This window comes from Macaca nemestrina, unplaced genomic scaffold (assembly GCF_043159975.1).
Source record: "Macaca nemestrina isolate mMacNem1 unplaced genomic scaffold, mMacNem.hap1 Scaffold_77, whole genome shotgun sequence".
Classification (NCBI taxonomy): domain Eukaryota; kingdom Metazoa; phylum Chordata; class Mammalia; order Primates; family Cercopithecidae; genus Macaca; species Macaca nemestrina.
Genome location: NW_027257868.1, coordinates 93,692 through 120,413, shown reverse-complemented (window position 1 = coordinate 120,413; position 26,722 = coordinate 93,692). Strand labels below are relative to the sequence as shown.

General features: G+C 48.2%; 1 protein-coding gene across 5 annotated transcripts in view; it reads right to left on the bottom strand.

Annotated features, from left to right (window-relative positions):
* The window catches only part of LOC139361630 (disco-interacting protein 2 homolog C-like), a 137,806-nt gene extending 111,473 nt beyond the window's left edge, over window positions 1-26,333 (bottom strand). For 3 of the 5 annotated variants that reach the window (XM_071090331.1, XM_071090327.1, XM_071090326.1), the window contains exon 1: window positions 5,980-8,042. In XM_071090331.1, coding sequence (XP_070946432.1) covers window positions 5,980-6,016 — 37 coding nt within the window. In that variant the 5' untranslated portion in view covers window positions 6,017-8,042. Of the gene's footprint in view, window positions 1-5,773; window positions 8,043-26,294 lie in introns of those variants that run through there. The other 2 variants (XR_011619214.1, XR_011619211.1) reach the window with 2 other exon arrangements.
* Between the last annotated feature and the right edge of the window lie 389 nt (window positions 26,334-26,722).

The window sequence follows — 26,722 nt, the reverse complement described above, 5'->3', positions numbered from 1 at the left end:
CTCATGGAGGCCAAAAGTAGGTGGTCAACAGGGCCCAGCAGAGCCCACTCATAAGCAGGATGGGCAGAGGCTGGTAATGTGCACAAACACACAGCCTAATGGGAACACGAGACCTACTATTGATAAATCAGCAGGGGGATGGCAGTGGGTCATCTACTGTGTATTTCAAAACAGCTAGGAGAGAATAACTTAACATAACCAGCACAAGGAAAAGAAACTATTTAAAGTGAAAGACATCCCAAGTACACAGATTTCATCAATATAGGGGTGAATCAAGGTATCACATGCACTCTGAAAATATGTACGTATATTATGTATCAACAGAAACAAAAACCAATGACAGAACCATTTGCGAAGCACGTGCAGGAGAAGAATGGGAAGCCTGACATTGTGTGGCTGTGTGTCCCCACCCAAATCTCATGCTGAACTCTAACCCTATGTTGGAGGTGAGCCCTGGTGGGAGGTGATTGACTCATGGGGGTGGTTTCTAATGGTTTAGCACAATCCCCCAAGCGCTGTCCTCATGATAGTTCTCCTGAGATCTGGTTGTTTGGAGGTGCATGGCACCTTCCCATTCACTCTCTCTCCCCTTCCAGCCATGTGAAGACATGCCGGCCTCCCCTTCACCTTCCACTCTGATTGTAAGTTTCCCCAGATGTAGAAGCCTGTACAACCCACAGAACTGTATGCCGATTAAACATTTTTTTTCCTTATTACCCAGCCTCAGATAGTTCTTTATAGCAGTGGAACAACAGTACAGTCCTCAGGACCAGCAATGTTTTCCTTCTACCCAGCGGCCAACAAGGTCCTACACCGTAGCTGGTTTTCCAAAGCTTTGCCAGAATGCTGAAGCTGTTTTGGGGATACTAACTTTCCCCATCTCTGGCAAACCAGATGGGGCATCCTATTGGCCTCTTACCACCTTTCTCAGAGAAACCCCACCTCTGAAACAGCCTCCACCAGGGGCCTCCTTCAGCAGCAACAAAGCTGAGTGTTCCTTGCACTTCCCTTCTTCTGAACAAGTAAACATCTTAAGCTTGTTTTTCCATCTTCCCAGCTCATTGAAAAAAATATCTTATGCTTTCTATTTTCCTAACACACACACATGGAAGAGAAGTGCCGTGAGGGCAGGGGCTCTTGTTTTCCCGGATCTGAGCCTGGCCCTCAAACACTAGCCGAATACTAACACGATATCCAGAGGCAGAAATGCAAATATCCATATGACTTCAAATACCCTAAGGACCTAACAGGCCGAGTGGCCCATGTAACTATGGTGTGCTGGGCCATTCAACTGGTGTCCAAATCCCTGTCCAAGTGAGCTCTTTAATTTCGAGACTTTTCAGACAGCTGTTTTGTTGTTGTTGTTGTTCTGTTTTGTTTTTATTAAAGGGATATGTTACAATTATAATCAAGAATATCCCAGGCCGAATGTGGTGGCTCTTGCCTGTAATCCCAGCACTTTGGGAGGCCAAGGTGAGCGAATCACCTGAGGTCAGGAGTTCAAGACCAGCCTGGCCAACATGTTGAAACCCCGTCTCTACTAATACAAAAATGAACCAGCCATGGTGGCAGGCACTTATAATCCCAGCTACTCAGGAGGCTGAGGCAGGAGAATGGCGTGAACCAAGAGGTGAGGCTGCAGTGAGCCAAGATCGTGCCACTGCATTCCAGCCTGGGCAACACAGCAAGACTGTCTCAAAAAAATAAAAATAAACCAATACTCCCAGTTAGTTCTTCACCAATGTCAGATACATCAGTTTCAAGAAAAATATGAAAGCATGTTTTTATATTTCAGTGTTGAATTTAACCATATCTTTTAACCATACCTTTTAAGAAGATATGAAGATAGAACTTCCTCAAGGATTGGGGGAGAGAAAAGCAGTTAAGAAAATCTTAAAACCTCAGGAGAAAAACAAGTATGGGTTAAGACCTCAAGGCAAAACTTTTTCTTTGCACTTTGATTTCAAAAGAACAGAGATGCCCAAATTATGAACTCTCCCATCTGCATTTTATATTCGTCTGTGTCCTTTGAAAGGCTGGAGATGGGATCCCAGGTATTTACTTGGGATGCCAGAAGAGATGCAGCTTCACCCCCCCGACCTCCATGGTTTGCTTAGCCCCTTCACCAGTGGATCTCACCAACAGATGACACATCCACGCCTCATCCATGGCTGCACAGAAAACCACTTGGAAGACAGCCACTCCCACCAAGCTTCCTGACTTTGGTGTTTAAAATCTGCATCATTTAAAATCTGCATCTCATACGTGAGATTACACTCCTCCGAACAACGACATTGCCACTGTCATTTCACCCAAAAGGGCTTTAGGAAGTGACACGCGGTCCAGACGCCAGAGGTCGCCGGCCGCCTTACTCTAGCCTAATTCCTTTGTGCCTGTATGGAGGCTTCACAGATACAGCCCATTAATGACTGTATGAGAAGCTCAGGGCATAGACGAACTCAGTGCTGAATTTTTTCCATTTATCACCCTTTGTTTTGTCCAGAAGACAGCTGAGAAAGGCGGGGGCAGATCATCTCCTCGAGTGTAATGACTCTAGCCACTTCTCTTCACCCCAGGTCACCACTCAGTCAACACCCTTTTGAGAAACCAAAGCAATTCTGTTCCCTTCACTCTGGGTTCCAAGCACTAAATTCCTCCGTTTTATCAATTAGATTATCAAGCAGCCGTTTGTAATCTGGACTGCAATCTGATACGAAATTTAAAGCTAATTTAAGTTGCGGTAATAGCTCCTATTCACATTATAGATAAGGCATGAATGAAAACTTTAATCTGTTCATAGGACCAACTTTGTAAACAAACCAATTATTCAAGCAATGATTGTCTTCAGTTAGATGCAAATTACTTTGCACATAAAAGATTTTCCAGTAGGAATTTTTAAATCCATGGTCTGTCTTTTCTGAGCCTGTCTCTGCACCTTCCCCTGAGTGCACAGCAGGACTTCTCAGGGCATCCCATCAGCAGACCCACTGAAGAGAATAAGCTCGCAGCCCCCAGCCCAGGAATCAAGTCCGAGCCCCAGCAGCCCCTCGTCCAGCCGGGGCTTCCTCACCAGCACAGCACCCAGAGGTCTTCCAGGTTTAATGCCACGTGTGCGTGGAAAGTAGAGTGCTGGAAGGAACACAATAGACATTCAACAATGCAAATTCCCCCCTGGAACAGCCCAGCAATCCTCTGTACCTTCCCCCAAAGTACCCATGCTAGGCAGGCGTAGAGTCCAAGGGGGGTGCCTAGGAATCGGCATTTAACACTATTCTGATGAATAAAAGTTTGAGAGGTCGGTCAGCGAGAGGCTGTCGTGGCCTCCACTCATTTGCAGGCTCTGAAGAGACACAGATTCAGGTAACAGGCCAGACAGGACAGGACAAGGATGGGGAGGTGGAGGGCAAATTCCACGGACAACCATCCGCCCCGTCATCCCCACTGAGACTCCGTGATTTAAAGAGAGGCAAAGCCAGGGAGAAAAGATGCCCGCACCACACGAGCGACTGAGATTTCACCTAAAGCACGCAGCATGTGGCTGAGGGCCAAGGTTGGGCAAGCCAGGAGCACAGAACGGGGTTCACTGGCCCAGAGGTGTCTCCCACACCCACACCCCGTGCAGACCTCCCAAGCACTGCCTGTGTCTCCTGCCTGGTTTAGTTCCTCCCCGCCTTCTACTGTGTTGGTTTCTCAGCCGCCACCCACCACCATACAACCCTCTCTACAAGCTTGGTGGACTGAAAAGAGCGGGGGCGGGTAAGATCTGGGCTCTGGGGCCAACGTCCTGCCTGAGACATTACTTCCAACCCACCTAGCTGTGATGTGAGCCCCCGAGATTTCTCAAATGTGAGATGGGAAGGTAACTGAACCCACTCACCAGGACGGCTGTGCAGACTGAGATTACATATAGCCACACCTCGGCATCCACCACACGTGGGACCCCAGTCGTGTTGCCCCTGATGGGAATCCCTCTATGCCCCTTCTGCTACCACAGCCAACTCCCAGCAGTAGCTGTGGAGGGTGCATCCTCTATTCCCACTCCACTCACCTCCCATCGCTCCACGCAGTGACCTGCCACGCAGCGGCCACCAGCAAATCCGGCCCCACTAGATAACCGACCACCAGCCCCCCCTCACTTTGGGGCGTCTTCCACTTGCAGTTCCGAAGCAGGCCGAGAAACCGCCCTCAAGGGCAGTCACCTGTTCCTTAGTGCATGTAATGACATGCCACACAGGACCACCAGCAAACCCAGCTCCACCATCCAGGCTCCTGTGGATTAACCAAACCCCCACCCCCCACCTTGGAGCGTCTTCCACTTGCGGTTCTGAAGGGGGCCGAGAAACCGCTCTCAAGGGCACTCACCTGTTTCTTATTGCACGTAATGACCTGCCAAGCAGGGCCACCAGCAAACCCAGCTTCACCGTCCAGGTTCTGGTGGGTAACTGCCCCCGTCCCCCGCTTCCTCCTGGGGTGTCTGGGAGGCTCAGAAACCGCCCTCCACGGGCACTCATCTGTTCCTTATTGCACTAATACCTCATTTACAGAAATCCACTTTGACTTTCCAGCACTGCACTTGTGACAATTTAACAATCCTGCTTGCAAGCTACAAGAGCTTGAGGTCACGTCCACCTCACCAGTATCCCAGAGACCCAGCACTATCCCACTGTGTTTAAAATTCCAAAATACTCCTTCAAAATGCTACTGGCATTTGCTTTGCACATAAAATGTTAAAAACCTTCAAGTGAAACAAATATCTTCAACAGTTTGATACAACGACATGTGAGTTACACATCTGCCAAGTTGTAAAGCCTCATGCATTTATAACATTTTAGGTACGGTCAAATGGTTCATTAATATAAATTATGAGAATCTCTAAGAAACAGGTTTTTTCTGGCATTAGATGACCAAAGGAAAACTGGGTTCTGGCTGGCTTGCGGGCCTGTAGAGACAGACAGATCTGCTGACACAACCAAGCTCCTTCCCACTGATGTGGCCTCATCCCAGGCCCCTCACCCGGATGCCTGCAGGCCCCTGGAGGAGCAAGCTGACCTGTCCACATTTCTCAAATGCACAGCTGTTGCTCACACTGCAGATAGAGTTCAAGGCACGAGCAGGCCGCCACGCTAAAAATACCACGCAGCGTCCACGCCAGGTGACGGTGGTTTTCACTCCATCCCAAAGCCCCAGGTATGAGTTTACAGCCATGATTACCACATGGATTTTTGGACCCTCAAGACATACTTTGTTTCCTTTTATGCAACAAAGTTAAAAGACTATCACTCAGATATAGGCTCTGAAACTGTGGAATAATTGTTTGGGAACAGAGCCTCTGCCAGATCAGGATTAGCACTTGGGACAACACCCCGTGACCTCGGTCCAAACCCATCCAGACCAGAAGCCTCCCGCACTGTAATTTCTGTGGATTTCTGTAAACAAGGTATTACTGCAATAAGGAATAGATGAGTGCCCTTGGAGGGCAGTTTCTGAGCCTCCCAACCACACGGCCACGTTCAGGCTGAAGCCGCACCACCTCCAGAAACACTGTCCCTCGCCGAGGTGTGCCTGGCTTCTCCCTTTTTCCAAAACTTAACAAAACCTGAAAAGGACAGGTCTGTGTAGAAAAACACAAACTACTTGCGATTCCTCTTCCCAGTTCAGGCTGTAGGAAGCTCGTCTCGGCCCTCACCGTGTTCTGACTGTGGCTTGGTTCCCATAAGAAATAAAGTCAGAATTCTAGTCCCTGTCTCCTGGGCAGTGTGGCAGGCATACATACCTTCAGTTATATGAGGAAAGGCGTGGCGAGCCCCCTTCCTTCAGTAAAACTGCAGAGTTCCCAGAACCCCGATGCCATCCCCCTCACACCACTGTGAACACCTGGACAGAGCACATTTCAATGCGTGCACCTTTGTGGGCTAGTTTTCTATTTCTCCACTAAATCACCCCAAATTTAGCGCCCTAAACACTGACTTATTTTCTCACATTTCTGGAAGCTGGAGTCCAAAACAGGTCCCACCATCTAACGTCGAAGTGGCGGCAGGGCTGGCTCTGGGGAAGCGACCGTCTCCTTGCCTCCCGCAGCCTCTAGAGGCTTCTGCATCCCCTGGTCCATATGGCACCCCCTGTCTTCAGGACCCACAGCGGCTCTGACGGCCCCTCAACTGGAAGACGCAGAAACGTCAGGAGACCGGGATCTAGTGCTAGGGCCAAGCCTCCCCACCCTCCCAGCTCCTCACACACTCCCGTGTGAGCTAATATAGATTCCACTTTAACTAGTGTCACCTGTGTAAGGGGTAAGTGCCCAGCTGTGAACTGGTTAACCTCGCCCACACAAACCCCGAGAATAAACTCACAGGCCATGGACCACTCCACAAGCAATAAGTGACCACCTGCTCAGGGACCTCCATGCCCCAGCAGAGCCCTCCGGTACCTCCTTGTGAGCTCAGACTGGCGGCAGGGGTCTGCAGCGCCACAGGGCCCTGGATAAAAAAGACAGCTCCCATGTCGGGAGGCACCCGCCCGCGGTTGGGTTCCCAGTACTTTAATTGCCCAGGTGGACAAGCCGCGCCGCATGCAACCCCATCACCAGAATAACGGCTGCACGTGGCGAGTGCACGGGTGGCCACCACTCAGCCCAGCTGGCCGCGCTAAGCACATCACCACCGTGACGCCCAATCAGACTCAACTGCTGGAACAGTCCCGGCATCGGCCCCCAACAACATTCTGGATCACAATTCAGAGTAGTGATTGCGATCAGGGCCACACGTGGCTGAATGTTTTTACAGGAGGACGCCACAGCTGGACTGACGCCACAGCTGGATCTGGCTGGACTGAGAGCATTTCCCACTGGACATTCTTACAACACCATTTTATTTGTGCTTTATTAAACTTCTATGGCTTTTTTCTGCTTATCTACTTTATGGGAGTGTTTCTTGTTCTTATGACTGCGGTGATACTTCAAGCTACAACTATCAATGTGTAAATTAGTTTGGAAGTCGCCTTATCATTAAACATTTCACAAGCAAGCAGTCAGAGGCACCTAACCCGGAGGCCTCTTTTCTTCTCTGAGCCAAAGCTACCTTGGACTCAAAGAAAACGGCACATGGAGAGGGGCTGGATCTCCAGCACCCATTCCTAGGGAGCCTCCTGGGGAGAAGATATGGAGGGAGAAGCCCTGGGTTATGGCACTGTCGTACTAAAGAAAAGTCTATTTGGGTAATGTAAGCACCAGACTTAAGAGATTAAGCAAACCATGAAAAGAAACCACTAACCACAGCTTCTCCAAAACAGAACTAAACTCCCTTTAGTTTGAATTGGAAAAGCAGAAGTGATGATCAGGATACAAAAAAAAAAAAAAAAAAATGACACAGTATCTGAACACAGGAGAATACTCAAGGGCCACTGTCTCTTCCTGTGTCAGTGGGAGCCTCGCATCTAAGCTGGATTTAGAAGGTTGCTACTTTGGACTGAAAGGTATCCCCAACCCCAGTTTGTAAGCAAGTGGAGCAGAATGCTTCAATTATTTCAAGGTTTAGCGGTAAAGCTCTGCAACTCTCACAACCATTTTAATTGGTGTGAATTTTAAAGTGACTCAATCTGGTGGCTGGAGTATCTAACGGCTTAACCACGGGGTCACGTTGGAAAATTTTTCCAATTGCTTTTGTTTTTCCTACTGAAGATGCATTTGAACGTTCTTGTAGTTTGCAGTTGGCTGGTTCTGATGTTTGGTCCTGAGGAGGCCCAAGTATCCGTAGAGGAAGAATCTGAAACCTCAAGCCACTCGAGTGCTGTCTGGGCAGATGGAGACCCCAACCCGAGGGACACTGACGGACTCAGCATGGGCTCAGGGCCACCCGACGCAATGGGCCACGTATTTGCCGGTTACAAAACAACATAAGCACACACCCCCAGGTGTGCACACACGCTCTGTACACATCTGTCCCTGTCAACACCAGCACACACCCCCAGGTGTGCACACACGCTCTGTACACGCTCACGTCTGTCCATGCCAACAACAGCACACACCCCGAGGTGTGCACACACGCTCTGTACACATCGGTCCCTGCCAATGCCAGCACACATCCCCAAGGTGTGCACACACATTCCATACGCGCTCACATCTGTCCCTGCCAACGCCGGCATACACCGCCAAGGTGTGCACACACGCTCTGTACACACTCACATCCCTCCCTGCCAATATGAGCACACATTCCCAGGGGTGCACACAGGCTCTGCACATACTCATGTCTGTCCCTGCAGCCTGAGTCAAACAGTCACAGAGAGGCAGAGGAGGAGGAAGAAGGATGCGATGGGCACTAAGGTCCTGGGCCAGTTCCCCTCCCTACCTCGGGAGAGACCCCTCATGTGATCCTGCCATCACTCACCCTTCCGCCTCCATCCTCCATCCTCCCACAGGGATCAGGAGGATGCCCACTGCACAGAGCTGTGATGAGCATGAACAGAAGATGGCAGGAGCTCACGCCAAGGTGCTGAGCACGGGGCCTACGGAGTGCTTCTTTCTGCTGTGGCTGACATCATCAAACAGACTGACACAGCTTCTGCAGAGAATGTCACTTGCTGAGAAACTGAAACGTGTGACCTAGGAGCCTGTGAAGGTCTAAGAACAAACCAACAAACCAAACGGTTTTGTTTGTTTTTCAAACACCATAGCCTGTTTTTTCTTTTTTTTCATGCTCTACCTTGGGTATCATTTAGTTAAATCTCAAAGTAAGTCCAATAAATACACAAAATCACAGGACTGAGCATGGAGCATTGTTTCACTTCATGTCCTCCAGCCTTTAGGACACACTAAGGAAAGACATGATTCCAGGATTCCCATTAGAAAGGCTGCCCTGAGGCACCTGCTGGGGCAGCCAAATTGCAGCTGTTGATGCTGCCCCCAAGCTGCTTGGATGAAGCAGAAGATTCCGGAGGTCTCCTCTCTTCTGCCCCTCGCCCAGGAGAGAAGGTGGGGGGAGAAAGGTGAGAGAAGATAGGAAGAAGGAGGGGGGAAGGAGGGAGAGAGGAGGGGAGAGGGAGGGAGAGAGGAGGGGGGAGGGAGGGATAGCGAGAGGGAAGGAGGAGGGGTATGTTCCATCCACCAAGGCAGCTACACTGCAGAGAGAATGGAGGGTGTGTTGCCTCTCAGGACAGCAAGTTCAAGCTCTTTATAATTGTTAGCGTAAACAGTGACCAGCTGAGGACAGGGCTGTCATTGGAGTTGACGTTTTATTTTCATAGTTGATATTGGGGACCTGGACCTAAAGCAGCGTGCCTTGCCCTTTTGCCAGATGGGCCTATGCTTCTCTATACTTGAGTCTATTTGACTAAATACCCGATATTGACTAGGAATTATGACGTGTAGGATACCCCTTACCACAGTAACGTCAAACTCATATTCTAAATGCAATTTATTCAGGGACTGGCTTCTAACTCTGGGTGGGAATGTTAAGCTCAGTCCAGTTCAATTCAGTAAGCATTTATCAAGAAACTCCTAGACCAAGAGCTCTGTTAGACACTGGGTATGGGGTGATGGGGATACGAAGATATGGAATTAGAACTCGAGAAGCTCAAATGCTTCCATTGAATTCCCTAATGCAAGTACTAAGCTTCAACCTGATGGCTGTAATGTCTAAATTCACTTTTTCTTTATTCCAGTTCTACATAACAAAGCATAAATAATCACAGAGGAATGATTCTGTGTTGGACTATTCAGTGGACAGAGAAGAGCATTCTGACCAGTGTGAGACACTGTCTCCGTTCCCAGGGAGCCCGTGAGGTGGCTGCACAGAGCACACGCGTGAAGATTCAGGAACACGAGCATCAGGTGATGGGAGGGGCACGGAGGCAGCACCAGAAAGATGCCTGCCGAGAGGCCGCTGCAGCCAGGCTGGCCGGGAAGGTCACGGGAGTGGGCGCAGGCATCTCCCTCCAGCCGCACTTGGTTTTCATGAGGACGCGTGCACGGAAGGGGATGACACCGAAATGCTGTGGCGCTGAGGGGAGGAGGGGAGGGACACAGGGCCGACGGCTGGCCCCCACCCCTTCCGTCCCTGCCCCTATGAACGCTGCCAAAATCAGCCCCAACGGGGAGAAATGAGGTGGGTGAAAGAGGTGGACAGACTTGGCTTCCATGGAATTCACAGATTCCAGTCATTAAAAATCCCTTCTGAGTTTTCATCTGGAAAACTTTGCCAATGTACTTAGGGACAAGAGGCAGAGGATGGGCTCAAACCGCCGCCCTTCTCCTTCTCTCTTCATCCACGACCCTCCCTGGGGCCCTGAGTGCGAGAACCCAGAGCTGCACAGCCCAAGGGCGCAGCCCCTGACCAGAGGAGGGAGCCGCACGGCAGTGCCTCCAGCACGCGGATGGCAGGATCTGTGCTATGTCAGTCCCAGGGCCCCAAGCAGAGAAGGCCTGGGGCTCCCAGCTGACGTTTTGCTGTCTCCTTTCTCACCAAAGTCGAGAAGGACTGAGTGGGACTACTAACGCTGCACCTGACGGCTCCTCGGTGGCTGCCGATGTGGTCCTCAGGCTGCGGGTGAGACCCTCTAGGGAAGCCCAGACAGTGGCGAGAATCACAGCCACGAGTGCTCCAGTTGCCCCAAAACTCAAGCATAGCCTGAGGAAGGCAGCGCCCGCTCAGATCCCCGTGCAGCCTTGTGTGGCACACTGGTGAGGCACACAGCACCAGAACATGGCACTTTAAGTGGCTTTGTGGGGTGTAGGAACACAAAGTGTGGTCTGGAGTGGCTCAGAAGTTACTCCCACCAGCCTGCGGGACCCGGACGGCCCCTTTGGACGTGACTGTAGTCTCTCCAGGGCGGGCTCCAAAGTCCCAAGGATGAGGTGAGGGTCGGTCTTGCTCTGAGGAAGGCCCCTGACAAGTATCCTGAACATGCAGGTACACAGCTGGCTGACTCATCTGAAGGGACCTGCTGAGCTACGAGCCAGGGACAGCTAGAAAGAACTCGACTAACACACAAACCCTGCCCAGGCGCCCACCTGGGGCACCCACGAGAAAACTACGGAAGCTGTGAAGATGGAGGTGTGCACGGGGCTGGGAGAATCCTGGGAGGAGCCGCACTGGGGACCAGGAGGGATGGAGGGCTGGGCCCCACAAACAATCGAGGGAGGCGCTCGGTGCCCTGTAGACCCCTCTGCACCCACAGCTGCAGGCCTGGCTGGCAACACGACCTTGTCTGCAGGGGCCCAGGAGCACGTGTGTTTGGCAGGAGCTGCCCTCCTGGAGCCGCACTACGGGTACCGTCATTTTAGAGGCAGGTACCTGATATCAACGATGACAATCAACCATGCCAACCTGAATTACAGCCATGTCCTCAGCGGGTCACTCTTTATGCTGACAATCACAAAGAGCTTGAACTCGCTGTCCCAAGAGGCAACAAGCCCTTCATTATCACAGCAGCAAGCCTCTGTGCAGCCCTCCACCCACGCCGTTTCCTGTCGTGGCAACATGAAGTCCCATGACAGTGACTCAGAGCCAGCCCAGTAGTTTCAGTGCAGGAAAAATCACAAACACTCAAACACATCCTAAACGTGGGCAGTTGGTAGGAGCCAATTCCTAAATTCAGCCTGTTCGGAGGCTTTCTGGGCTAGCACAGCTCTGATCACAGGCTTGAGCTTTCTGCTCCCAGTAAAGGGCGGCGAGGAAGCCAGGCTCTGCCATTCTGCAGGCTCCCCTACGTGGAGCCTGCCCTGTGGCCTCGGTGGCCTGTGCCAGACAGCTTGACCGTCACCCTCAGTGAACACTCGGCACAGCGCAGCAGGCTTGGGGAAGAACAGAAAGTGACCTCTAAGCCCGCAGAAGATGCTAAGCCACGCATGACCTCACGTGTACTGTGTGTCAATCGCCACCGAAGCAGGAACAAGCTCTTAATAGTTCCAGTAAATGCAAAGGCCGCCCTGGAAAACTGCGTGAACCTTTCTGACTACTCACAGGTAGGTAGCTACTGCCTGAGACACAAAGGTAAAGAATTAACCTGAAACTGCATATTATAAAACTTATTTTTAAATTATGGCGCTTAATTGAAAAGACTCCCAAAGAATACTGCATTAGAAAGTGACAGAGTGAAACCGTGAGGCTGACCACAGGAGTCCCTGGAAATTTCACCAAATGTTCTGTCAAAACTGGGAAACAGAAGAACTGCACCTAATGAAACATTCGATTAATCACTCGAGTCCTCCCCACATACGAAGCTATGTAAAAAGTGTTCCCAGAAGGTAAAGTGAGCAGGAGGGCTGTGAACACACAAAGAGAGAGCCACTTCGTCCACGGACCACAACAAAAGAAACGCTAATGAGTGCTGACGACACGCTGGAGTCCAGGGCTCTGGGTGCAGCTGGGACGGGGACACTCAGGGTCCCACTGTCCAGATGGGAAACCAGGGTGGAAACACCAGGGAGCCTGTCCCAGGGTGCAGAGCTAGTGAACAGTGGTTCATACTGCGACAATCCCAGCTGCCAGGCTCTGGGGCTCCTCGGGACAGAATCCTGTTGACTTCACTCTGGGGTGCGAGAGGCAGCAGCATCCCCTAAAGGCACCTGGAGAAGTGGTGTTACCCTCCATCCCCTGTCCCCGGCGTTACCCTCCATGCCCCTGTCCCCGGCGTTACCCTCTGTCCCCCTGTCCCTGGTGTTACCCTACGTCCTCTGTCCCCAGTGTTGCTCACCATCCTTCTCACCTCCAGGCCCCTCTCACTGTCCTCCCTCATTTTCCTGTTCAGCCAGAGCACATCACATGTCTCTTCCCTTTTCAAGAGGCTCAGCTGCACCCAGAGGCATTCCAGCCTATTCGGGATGGGGCACACACCCTGGGGAAATGCCAGCACAGGGCCGAAAGGGCCTGAGACCCTCTCACTGTCGCCCAGGAAGGATGGAACAGCCCACGGTCACACTGATTGTCAGGCAGGATGAAAACTTCTGTGTCCGAAATGTTCTTTTCACTGGAACGGTTCGGACCATTCGTGAACGAATCAGTTAAATACCAGCAAGTGCCACTCCCACTTATTCTCTGGCTACAGTTTTCCACCCACCAGCAACCACACTCCTAGGAATTATCCATAACGCAGAATCAGCGCCTTGTGCCTTTAGGAAAACCTCTTTCTCTCCAGCTTTGTCCTCCTTCCACAAAAGGTGCCTCTGACTGCCTCACTCGCCGTACCAGGATTTCACTCAGCTACGGAGGAAAATCTGCTTGGGGGTCAGAGGTGGGTGGTCCCTGCATGGGCAGCAGGTCGGTGACATCCTCCGAGGAGCCTGGCCCAGGCCTGCCTCACATGCCAGGACTCTGCCTTCTGGCCCTCGGGCCCCCGAAGCTGCTTTCCCTCCAGGTGTCCTGCCCCGGGCAAGAAGGCCGGACAAGGGCCCAGGGCTGCTGTGGGTCGGGAAAGCCTCCTGAAACCTCCCACTCCAGGACCCCCCATCAGTATCCCAGCATCTGGACCTGTGTCACCAGCCGCTCCGCCGTGCAAGAGAATTGGATTTTCAGCTGGGTGTGCTGCTTCCCTAAACAAAGCAGGGTGTTGTTACTCAGGAAAAAGGAGAAAATTGGCATCTTCTTGGCAACCCCGCGACATCCAGCCACCGGTTCTCACCACCCCAGAGATGTCCATCCAGGGCAGATAGTGTCTTCAACCAAGCGCCACTGACCCAGAAGTACAGTAATTAGTACACTTTCACCAGAATCACCCACTCCTTCACCTTTACACCCAAGAAAAACATGTTTGCCAGGCAAATTAGATGTCCAGGAGGTGTAAGGAAACCCCAAGCCTGCTTTAAGCCTCAGACTTTTGAGACCGTTGAGGGCTGTGCGCACAAGAGCAAGGCTGCACCCGAAAGCTCTGCTCCTGCCGGACATCATGGACAGACCACACGGCTCAGCCACATGGACCCTTCCAGGACTTCACGAGAGGGACCTCTGTGGTACATGCAATGATGTGCACTTCGTTCAGCCTCGAACAGACCACGCCCTCGTTACAGGGTCGGTGGTCCATCTCCTGCCATCAGCCCCCCACCTCACCGAGGGTCTGTGTCTGCATCTGAAATAACTTTGCTGTTTTACCTGGGTACCAAAATGCGGCATCGCGATGTTTAAAGGTCTTTAAATATCAACACTCCGGGTGCAGTCCTTGTCACTTTAATGCGGTCACTCGATGCAGGCCTCACTCACAACTCTGAGGTAGCTCATACCTTCCCTACCTAACCAAGGAAGAAACGAAGGCATGGAAGGTGCAGCTCCTAAGGAGCAGATTAGGATTCAAACCAGTGATCTTCGTCACATGCTGACCTACCTCTCAGGGTGAGATAAGGTTGAAAGTTAACCAGGTAGAACAGCGTTCCATAAATCAGCTGAAAATGGTCCCTGTGGATGGGCCTGTGGTTACTCCCTGAAGAACAAGACCATTAGCCCAAAAATCCACCTGTGTCACACTCAAATGTTTACATATACAATTATTTTTAAAATAACCCAATCAAGCATGTTCACAGTCATTTAGAGCCATAAAGATTCTCTGCTTCGCTGACAATCAACCCAAGACCTCTGTCGGCAAAGGCCACGGTGCCAGGTCCAGAGAAGGTGGGACAGAGACACAAGCAGGAACCTCTCCATCCCTGGGAGCCTCGCTCTGATGAGTCCGTGAGGACACGGTACAGACCGCGTGGCACAGGCAGACGGCAGGCCAGGAGAAGGGGCTGCATTGCCGGGAGGCAGTGCTTTGAGCTCTAATGGGTGGAACACTGATAACCAGTGAAGGTGGAGAGAGGGCACCCATCTGAGAGCATGTAGAGGCAGCAAAGCACAGCCAGCCTCGGGGAACCAGAAGCCACAGGGACATCAGGTTGGGTGCTGCTGTCTGCCGGCCACCGGCTGGGGGACTGTACTAGGCCTGGAGGGACATCCCTGACACTCCCCACCAGATGCCAGGGGCACCCACAGCCCCAGGTGAGAACCACGGATCCCATGGCGAATGAGGCCAGCCTGTGAAAAGTGGGGCTGGGACAGCTCTGTACAGCTTAATAGGAAAGTTGGGTTCTATTTTGTGGGGTTTTGGTCACGCCGATGGCTAGTCACGGCAGTCCGTCAGGAAGTGATTTGAGGAGAGACTAGAGAAGGGGCTGCCAAGACCAGCGGAGCATTCACTGCCTGGGTCCAAGGAAAAGGAAATAAAGGCTGGCGATGTGACAGTGGGGGGGAGCACAGAGCAAAGGAACTGGTGGAGACACAGGGCTGGCCCCGCACAGGGCTTTGAGCAGCTACCCGGGGGTCGTCCTATCAATTCTCCTCATGGCCCCAAGAGGCTGCTGTGAGGATCCATCTCCTGAGGACAGAACTGCTCCAGAGCCACACAGCGAGGATCCACAGAACCAAGATCCGGGCCAGCTCCAAAGAGGGTGAACTTGACCCCTCAGCCATGGTCCTAAGACAGGGATCGGAGCCCCCTGGACACACAGACACAGGAACTGCAGGAAGGGGAAACGGATGCCCCGGACCAGTGGCAGGACCCAGGGTTTCAGCCCTCCAGGGCCACTGGGACCAGCCACTGCACAGGTGGACACACGGTGCTTTAACCCGCGCTGGGGGAAGGAGCCCTCACTCTCAGGGTGGAGACCGCAGCTCAATCGGGCCGGCCTCCCTGCTGGGCACAGCCTGAGCCACACAGGATGCTGAGGTGCCTCAACGTTGGGGTCCTCAGAGCCACTCAGCTGAGATCGTGGTGCTTTCTGTAACCACCCTCGTTTCTTTATGGCATAGATCTGGACTCCATCCTTTGCAATGTGTGGGGTTCTAGGAAGAGGCTGGCCAGCCGGGGAAGTGTCCTGGGCTCTGTCCCAGTGATGACGAACTTGGCTCTCCACAAGGGCGGCCTGTTCACCACAGTGAACCCCGGGGACCACGCCCGCACCCACCTTGCTGAGGATAATTCACTTCTCGTCCGTGAAAGAATAAAGCTAGAGTAACTCAATTTCACACTCACTTCCAACTTTAACAACTTGTGTTAGGAAATCAAAGACAAGGACTCTGACCACGTCACAAACCCAGCAAGCAAAATCCGAGACTAACGGAATGATGCCACCTTCGCAGTTCCGAGCTTTACTAGTTGTTTTTCTTTTCTGGTCTGTTTTTCTCTTTTGGTTTAAATAATTAAAGACTCTCGTTGACAAGAAAAAAAATTCTCTATGAAACTAAAAAAAGTGGTTCTAATTAAACATTTAAACATTCTTCCATATGCTTTATAAACAGTTGAAATTACAGCTCTACTTACTGTTAAGTACTTTAACCAAATGAAAGGTTAATTATACAGACTGGCAATTATAAAAAATAAGGCTACATATTCATGGTATCATGAATAATTAATAAGAACCGTTTGATTTCATTCAGACCAGGGATTCTGTGCTAATAGGCTCTCAGCTGTCTTGAAATAATGGTGAAATTTTAAAATTACTTTTGTACTTAAACATGTCCCCAAAGTGAAGCACAGCGGCTAACATCCATCATGGTGCCCTGCAGAGCGACCCACCCTACTATGGCCGACACCCTGATTCCCGAGGGCTGCATCCCGGGGCTGTACTAGTGCAGAGAATGTTCAGGAAACAGACCAGGTGGAAGGAGGGGGTCTTGTCCTCAAGGAACCTCATGAGTCTTGCTACGGGGACAAACAGCGAGACAGTGAAACCGGCAGCCACGGAATCCCGACAGCGATGCTCAGGCCTCGCCATGCATACCCCCTGGCTGGCACCTCCCTGAGACCCGTCTGGCACAGGCAGTGTCAGGTTCCGGCCCTTGGAGCGCAGGGATGGCAGCGCAGGGCCATCAAAGCGGGTGGCATGCCGACAGCGGCCTCTCCGCAAGAGCTCCTGGCTCTCGGGGAGCTGAGGGCTCCTCAATGGGAATTTCTGGCTGAGCTCCAGGGGAAAGCGGGTGGGAGGCCCGTCTCCTCTGCCCCCATCTCCTCTGCCCCAACCCTGGAAGAGGGTCAGATATCAATGCTAACTCTTGTGCTGACTCAATTAATTCAAACAATTCAGAAAACAAACTTGCTTTAAGTATTAATTTCCTAAAAAGAACTAACATGGGTTCAAATGATTCACATAATTAAAATGATTTTAATTGTTAATTTAATTAAAACATCTCCATTTTCACAGCATCATGTACCTTGGTACTTTCTCCTTATTGCATTTCCCATCTTCCAGGGCAGGTTTCCTTCCACCCAGGGCAGCAGCGACTCTGGTGTCTCGGGTATTCCCAGGCTTCCGTCAGCCCCTGGGGGGCTTACAGTTCTGCAGCGGTCTCCATCCTCATTAATCTGCATAAGAACATCCGTCCGCAGGGATGTCCTGTGGCCCCGTGGCCACATCTGACGCGCAGCTAAATGCTGGGCGTGTCGCCTGGTGACAGCAGATGACACAACTGTGGGCAAGGTAGCACCTCTGGGCGCCGACACTCTCGATGAGTTTTTTACAAGACCATTCTTTAATGGGTGAACCCTGACAGGAAACACTAAACATTGTTTTTAACTATTTTTATATCGAGACAAATCTTTGTCAAACGTTCACTCAATGCTAAATGTCACTTCTCCAGCCAACCCCTTTAAGAATACCTAAAACTTAAGACTGGAATGACGCTTTCAAACACATACTCTACTCATGTATTCCCGGGAGCAGAGAGCAGCTTAATGTTTTCACGATACACAGGCATGAAGTTTGGCGAAGGCATTTTAATATTTTTACCTGAATATTTTAATTAAATCAAAAGATCATTTTCACTCTAATACTCTACTTAGAATGTAATTTTCCATTAAATAAACAGTCAATGTTCAGTAACCCACGTGCTGATAAACTTTTGAAAACTTTAGAAAGTATTAAGTATAATCAAAGATTACTTTTAATTTTCGAGCTGGTAAGAGCCTGTGTCAGGGAACAGAGTTGAGATTGAAGAGATAAAAGCACGATGATTTTCTTAAAGAAAAGCGAAATTCGTAAAAGAGACCAGGTGATTATATAAAGAAACACAGAATCCGTTTTCAGAAATGGCAAACATTGACCACAGAACACCAGCGTTGCCCGTGATGAGAGAAACAGTTAAAAGGAAGAATTCACGGTGGCCCAGCATAGATCAGGTGTGGGAGGACAGAGAGGTGATGAAATGATCCTCCTTCTAACTTCCCAGAAAGGCACAAATGGCCAGCACTGTAACTGAGGACCAAGCAGGCACCAGTGTGAACTCAGACTCCATGGCCAGCACTGTAACTGGAGACCACATGGGCAACGGTGTGAAGTCAGACCCCACGGCCCACACCGTAACTGGAGACCACACGGGCACCAGTGTGAACTCAGACCCGACGGCACCTGCCTGGGCTACTCCAGCCACCACCAGAACCTGTTCTGCAGCTGAACTGGAAGCTGATTCTGGAAGGAACTGAGGAGCATGAGGACGAGATCCTTCTACCTCAAAAGGGATCAATTTTTTAATGATTTATCCTCTGGTAAAGGGCAGAGGCTGGAGATCGAGTTGACAACAATTATGCCTACTAGATGAACACTTTGTAAAAATCCCTGAATGGTGGGATTCAAAGAGCTTCTGCATGAGTGAAGAGCCATCCACATGCTGAAAGAATGGTACATGCCAACTGCTTGGAGACAGACCTCCTAAAACTAAGACCCATCCAAAACTTGCTGTATGTAACTCTTTAGCTGGCTGTTCATTTGTAATATTTAAAATGTCCTTTGTAATAAATCAGCTAAGCAAACTGTTTTCCTGGGTTCTGTGAGCTGCTAAACCCTAGCAAATCTAACATAAAAAGGAGTTCTTGTCGGGCATGGTGGCTCATGCCTGTAATCCCAGCACTTTGGGAGGCCAAGGCGGGAGGATCACCTGAGGTCAGAAGTTCAAAACCAGCCTGGCCAACATGGTGAAACCCCCTCTCTACTAAAAATATAAAAGTTAGCTGGGCGTGGTGGCAGGCACCTGTAATCCAGCTATTTGGGAAGCTGAGGTACAAGAATCGCTTGAAACTGGGAGGTGGAGGGTGCAGCGAGCCGAGATCACACCACTGCACTCCAGTCTGGGTGACAGAGCAAGAGTCTGCCTTGCGGGGGGTGGCGGGGAAGGAGTTCTTAGGAACCTCCAATTTTTAGCAAAGTCAGACAGAGGTTCTTCACTTTTTAAAAGATTCTTTTTCTTTTTGCTCTTCTGATTGAATAATTTCAAATAACCGGTCTTTGAGTTCACTGGTTATTCCTTCTGCTTGATCAAGTCAGCTCTTGAAACCCTGTATTGATCTAGTTCAGTTACTGTGTTCTTCAGCCCCAGAATCTACATTTCTTTTATTATGGTTTCTCTTTGTTGATATACTCATGTTGTTCATGTATTCTTTTCCAGATTTTACTTGTCTATCAGTGTTGTCTCACAGCTCATTGAGCTCCTTTAAGGCAATTTATCTTTAATTCTTGTCAGGAAATTCAGAAACCTCCATTTCTTTTTCTTTTCTTTCTTTCTTTTTTTTTTTTTTTTAGCGGAGTTTCACTCTTGTTGTCCAGGCTGTAGTGCAATAGCACAATACCAGCTCTCTGCAACCTCCATCTCCTGGGTTCAAGCAATTCTCCTGCTTCAGCCTCCTGAGTAGCTGGGATTACAGGTGCCCATCACCATGCCCAGCTAATTTTTTTTTCTTGTATTTTTAGTGGAGCTGGGGTTTCACCATGTTGGCAAAGCTGATTTTGAACTCCTGGCCTCAAGTGATCTGCCTACCTCGTCCTCCCAAAGTGCTTTGATTACAAGTGTGAGCCACTGCACCTAGCCAAAAACCTGTATTTCTTTATGGTCAATTATTGTAGATTTATTTTGTTCCTTCAGTAGGGTCACATCTCCTTGATTTTTCAAGGTTGTTCAATATCTCCCAGTCTCACAGAGCTGTGCCAGTTGCCATAAGACACCCTGTATTTCTCCTTAGAGCTGTGCAATGATAGCCTGGGATGCTAAATGCATACTTCATTACTCTCCTTTCCTCCACTAGTCTCACATATTCCTCTGGGGGAGAAGTCTAAGGGGTCTGTGCCTTCTACCAGTCTCACAGAACCATGGGGGTCACCATAAACCTCCATACAAGCCTCCTCAAAATTCTCTACCTTGGCTTAGGAGTATGGGAGTCACACTGCAGACAATGGAGGCATAAGAAAGACATCAAAGACCCCTGTGAGCTTCTAAATCTCTACAGGCATCAGTAAAGATGGGTGCTAGACTGTGAGGCATGCCCATCCTCATGGGCAATCTCAGGATTCTCTAAGTCCTCCAAGGAGCCCAGCAATGGCTTATGTGGGCCTGGGCCACCCTTGCCAGCAGGGAGTAGTACTAAGGATGAGATCCACCAATGGCCACTGCTGAGTTATGCCAAATGAGATGTCCAGACCTCACAGTGCCTAGGAGGACAGATGGCAGAAGCTCAGCCAGGCCACGGAGATTAAAACAGTGCTAGGGGCTTAATGTATGTTTTTAGTGGGTCTGCTACATGTCGAGTTTGGATCTGGAGTCCAGCCTATAATCCTAGCAAAAATTAAACACCAAATATGATATTCAAAAAAGTGTATGTGGCTAAAAACATATGTTGGAAATACACATGACTAGAAACGTCTGGATTCAAAGAGAAATTGCTAATTCCATAAATATGATAGAGGAATTTAATAACAAGATCACACTTACATAAATAATAAATATCAACTCTATATTTATCTGAGTTGTAAAGACTTTTTTTCCCCATCTCAGTACACTAGTGGGTATATGTCACCAGTAAAATCAAAGGAGTATTCCAATTACATTCATGATATTAGTAAGTCTGATAAATAAAAGTAGCCAGAACCATAGAATTGGGGCTACAGCTGTGATCTTCAAGGAAAGTAAAACTTTAAAAACACTCATAAACCAAGATAAAGAAAAATAAAACAGTAGTTACTTGACTTTCCAAATTGTTACAAATGCAGTACATAATAATAAAAGTTAAAAAGTTAAAAGAATTTAATAAATAATAAAATAATGTAATGAATGAACAGATTTGACAGAAATCAATAATTTTAAAGTTTTGAGAGCAAGATCATGAAACCAAAAAGACTCATGGTGGAAAGAAAAAAACACAGGTAAATAAAAGAGACTGTATTTATTTAAAAGTAGTAATTCAAAATCTAAGAAATCAGAACAATTGTATTCTAACATGAATACATGATACATTGATTAATTTCCATGAAAATAGAGTTAAAACTTTCCCTCAGTAATCAGCAGAAAAAATCTGATTAGCTAATTTTAATGTTTAAGTTATACATCAGAGTTCATGTCAAATCACTTCTACCTCCTTTGTAATGTAAATGCTTTTGAAGGAGAAAAATAAGCCTGTCCTCATTAGTTTATTATGCTAATCAAAATGAACATAAATGCAACAATAACTAGAATTTTAACCAACAATTTTCATTAATTATATTTGCAAAAATCATTAATACACTTTTAGCCATTTGGCTATTTATTTTGGTCACGTGGCCATCACTGGTATGGTTAAATAATACCAGAGCATTGTAAAGTGGAGTTAATTAAAATAATAAAAGGATAATTCCATACTAGAAAACGTATTACTTTCACATATTAATTTTAAAGATTAAAAACAATCACATCAACTGATGTTTGAAAAAACACTTTCAAATAATTTAAATCTTTAAAAATAATTTAAAATCTTTAAAAATCATATCGAATTGTGAGGACTAATTATTCTTAATCAATAAAATCTAAACTATATATTGAAGAGTTAACAAAAGAACCATTTCCACTTAAGGTAAGGCTGGAATAAGGAGGCTGGCTGGGGCTGATGCCATTCACCACTGCACATGATGCCTGAGGTGGGACCAAAACAAGACGGAAAAGGAGAGGGACTACAAAAATGGAGTCAAAGACATGAAACTGTAGTTATTCTCAGATGATGTGACTGTAAACTTGAAAAAGTAGAATCCATTCTAATTATCAATACTAATAAGAACATTTAAAAAGTGGGCAAAACTATTCTGAATAAGCTGAAATCAGTATTTCCTGTTTAGTAACATTAATCTTTAAACAAAGCAAACACACAAAATCAGTCTCTATTTACAATAGCAAAATATTATGAGGAACATTTGAAATAAATTTGTAGGCCCATGTAAAGAAATTTTAAAACTTAATGAGGACATTGAAATGACATGAATATAGCCTGAAAATAATATTATTAGATTGGAGGACACAGTGACATAAAACCCCGGTGACTGCAGACTCAGGGCAACCTAGACTTAAAAGTCACATGTAGTCTTTCACATGTAAAAAATGAGAATTAGTCTAAAAGCCAATTTTGTCTAAATTTTGATTTTTGGTGAGGATATAGTCAAAATAGTTGTGAAAAGAAAAAAATAAAGATGTCAAATTTCATGTAAATCTATGTTAGTTGGAAATTTAAAATAAGTCATGTAAATATTCATAATATTAAACAATATCATAAGTGGACTCAATAAAACATAATATTTTATCATATAAAATAGGTCCTGCCTTCCTGAGGAAAACATAAAGTCAAACGGCATGAAGGAAGGATTTTGGTTTCGCTACAGAAACATAATAAGACCCCTAAGTGTGTATTTGTGTGTGTGTACATACAATTAAACTACAAAATATAAAATATCATCTAAAATACATCAAAAATGAGTCACGCAGAAAAATTCATTTTACACATACATCTATAAAATAATAAAATGTATTCAGCCTCACAATTACTTTGTGAACTGGAAATAATAATGAATTGTCATTTTATCCAAATCTACAAAAGCATACATACAGTATCAAGTTCTGGTTAAAGCAGTAGATGAACTTTATGTGGTAGTTAAGAGTATCTACAGTTTGTGGGCTGCATCTTGCTATATTACAATATAAAATGTACCATTTATTTACTCTGCGATCAAACCCCCAAGTTACCCAAGTGGAGGAACCCTCAGACATTTGCAGATAAGTCAGTGTGCTAGTAAGCAGCATTCTTTACAAATCTATGAACATCAAGGTCTCCTTGGAACAGACGTGCTGTGAACAATTTCTAAAATACCCTCCTGTTAGACACTTACGTTGATTCCATTCTTAAAGCAATTACTGAATAAACAAACTCCATCGTGTGGATCAAATGCTACTTTAATTTGTCATAGCTATCATTTTCTAAAGTCTTCCTTCTAATCCAAATCATTAATATTTTGAGGCTAGATCAATACTGATTCATTGTTTTAAGCTTCAAATGCATTATACAATTGGGCAGAACAAATTTCCTCTCATTAATCTTCTTTTCCAGGATTTGTCAGGTATTCCCAGCATTAATTCACTACTAATATGCACAGTGTTTCTAATCATGGTCAACAAGATCTGACAGTGCATCATCCCTAAACGATCCATACTTGCCTCACTGACATTATGTGGCCCACTTCCACACCATGTCTGGGTGTGAAGGCCTTCCCATATGATCCCCCGAATGGAACTTCACAAGTTAGAAATCACTGGGTCACAGTGTGATACTGTGAAGATGGGATGAAGTTAAGGGAAGGCTATGAGTGAGTTAGGAAATGTGTTAGGCAGGGTCAGATATTACGAAATCCTAAAAACAACATTTAAGGAGGGAGATGACAAAACAATCAGTGAATAATATGACTTTTTCCAGTGAAAATGTCATATCTAATTGTTCTCCATTTTTCTTCTCTGAGCTTCTTTCTAAGGCAAGATGTGTCTTGAGAAGTCCCTGCTGAATGTTAGGAACATGCATTTCAGGACTTCCCATCGACATACCCTCTTTCTTTACCACAACCACATATATGGGGGCATAACTCAACATGTGAAAAAGACAATCTTCTGCTTTTCACTGAACCTCCAGGAATTCGGGACAATAAACTTCTACCTGGAGACCAACAGGTGAGTTTTTCTGCCCCTTCCTTCATAACACCCTTCTTCCCTAGTAAAGTCCACACACATCCTTACATGGCAGCTGTGGGTATATGAACTGGTCTGATCCCTTTTAGTCACAGAGCCTGAAGTATCTGCTAGTACCTGCTGAACACAGTGTCATGGGTGTGAATGGGCAATGCTTTTTCTTTCTCTGGTTCCTGCTGAAGTCTCTGCTAGTACCTGCTGAGCACAGGGTCATGGGTGAGAATGGGCAATGCTTTTTCTTTCTCCGGTTCCTGAGCTTCCCAAGCTCTCTCTCACTTCTGGATCCTGAATACCCAAATCTTATTGCCCCTTCTCCTCCAAGCTTCCTTCCCGGAACCAACAGCTCCTCCTCATTAGAAAGACACCTTTGTTCTGTGCTTACTTTAAAAAGTCTAGCTCTTTCCCTATCCACTGCCTTATGTCACTATGTGTATGTCTTGGGGCAGGTGGAAAGGTGAACAGAAGCCAGTAGACAGTAACAGGCACCAGCTTAACAGGAATGACATGATCTGGATGCGACAGTGGCAGTTTTCCCTTAACATCCCTGCCCCCTAAAGATTTGAGATCAAATTTCCCACTCTTAAGTAACAGCAATTTGTCTTTCACGGTTTTAATCATATTGACTAAAAACATTTGTCTTTTCCAGAACATCACATTAAGTCATCCAAAAATATAAAAATTAAAAAGATGTAATTATTAGCAATAAAAAACATAAAAGGTGAGCTTTCGAAATATCTTTGAGCAATTTATTCATTATGAACACATGGAATCTGTTGGAACAAAGTTCTAGGACAATTCAGCCCATCCTTCAATAATTTCAGAAAACAGCACAAAGAAAACTTGATATTTATACTTAGTTGGAAATTTTATCCTACAGTCATTAAATACAGAGATCATATAAAGGAATAGAGGAAGATGTTGAAAACTAAACTAACTCAAATCATCAATATTCTTACAAAGTGCACACTGAATTAATGTAAAAGTATTTACCAAACAAAAAGTATTTTCAATACATAATTAAGACTGAAAAGTGGCCGGGCGCGGTGGCTCAAGCCTGTAATCCCAGCACTTTGGGAGGCCGAGGCGGGCGGATCACGAGGTCAGGAGATCGAGACCATCCTGGCTGACACGGTGAAACCCCCGTCTCTACTAAAAAATACAAAAAAACTAGCCGGGCGAGGTGGTGGGCGCCTGTAGTCCCAGCTACTGGGGAGGCTGAGGCAGGAGAATTGCGTGAACCCGGGAGGCGGAGCCTGCAGTGAGCTGAGATCCGGCCACTGCACTCCAGCCTGGGCGGCAGAGCGAGACTCCGTCTCAAAAAAAAAAAAAAAAAAAAAAAAAAAAAAAAGACTGAAAAGTATTGAGGCCTCATAAACTGAACCTGATACAAGAAATTTAAAAGGGAAACTAATTTGGAAATCAGAAAATCATCTAAGGAATTTGAGAATTAGGCTTCTGTTGCCCCCTCTGCTACTGACAGTCAGGGCCTCCTCATTGTATTCTGTCCTCCACATCTCTGCTGATTGCCGTTTTGTCTATTTCCATTTACCCCACTACTACTTGCTCAGGTCACTCTCCTTCATTCTCAGTGTTTGTTCAAATTCCTCACACCCATCCACTTCCCATCTAAATTTCCCTCCCCTTTTGTCCCTCACTGGCCCTACCTCCCTCTTCTCTTGTTTTCTCCTCACGATCCTGCCCCACCTCGACATCCACAGCGATACAGTGAAGAAGCCCCTGCCAAGGAAGAGCCCACTTCTCAGTGGGGCACCGGGAAGGTCACCGCTAGTGGGAGGTGACTGTCAGAAGGACGCGGGCTGTCACAGGATTGGGCAGGTCCCTTACCCCAGGCCCGGACTCAGCTTCCTGTCTGAAGCGGTCACCCCGAAGCGGGGGGTTTGCGGAGACGTAGGGCCTGGCGGAGGAAAGGATGGGGAGGCATCTCAGGGAGGACTGGCGTCTGCCAAATCCCAGGGCTGCCCTGAGCTGCCAAGAGGGGCAAGGGTGGGGACGACGGGAGACAAGCCATGTGCCGAATGGGGACCTGACGCGGCGCGCGATAGGATGGGCGGACAGTGAAGAGAACTAGGGTAGAAGGGCTGGACGGGGCGACCTCAGTGATGGAACCGGACACAGACGCAGATCTGGCAGCTGAGCGACAGGCTTCGGAGCATTTCAGGGCGTCGCGGGGCTCCCCGCCGACAGTGGGGCTGTTGCCGAGCCTGTGACGTCCGTGGAGACCCACAGACCCCGGGTATGGAGGATGGCGCAGGAAGGGGACTGCGTGGCTGGGTTTGGCCACAAAAAGCGGAGGGCACTCACCCGAGCGGACCTTGGCTCCGGAGAATCCGTTTCCGGGTCAACAAAAAACGCCACGCGAAGGGCGGGGCCAGTACGTGCCGGGCGGGGAGGGGTGAGGCAGACAAAAAGGCGGGACCGGGCCGGGGCGGGGTCTCGGGCCGGGGCAGGGCGCATTCTGAGCTCCCGCACGCGCTGCTTGCTTTTCCGACCCTGCCAGTGTTTCCCCTGGGCTGAAAGCGTGTGTCTGCGTCCGGTTCTGTTTGAGTGCGTTCAGTGCACCGTGGGGGCGCGCTGCTTCCAACTTCCTGTTAGGTAAGAGGCGCGTGAGCCTCTTGTGCCGGGGGCGGTGCTGCTGCCTAGTCGGCGCCCGGCGGGGACGCGAGTCCGTACGTGCCGGCGGGAGCGAGAGGCGGGTGGGCACCCTCGCGATCCCGCACTCCGCCTCTGGG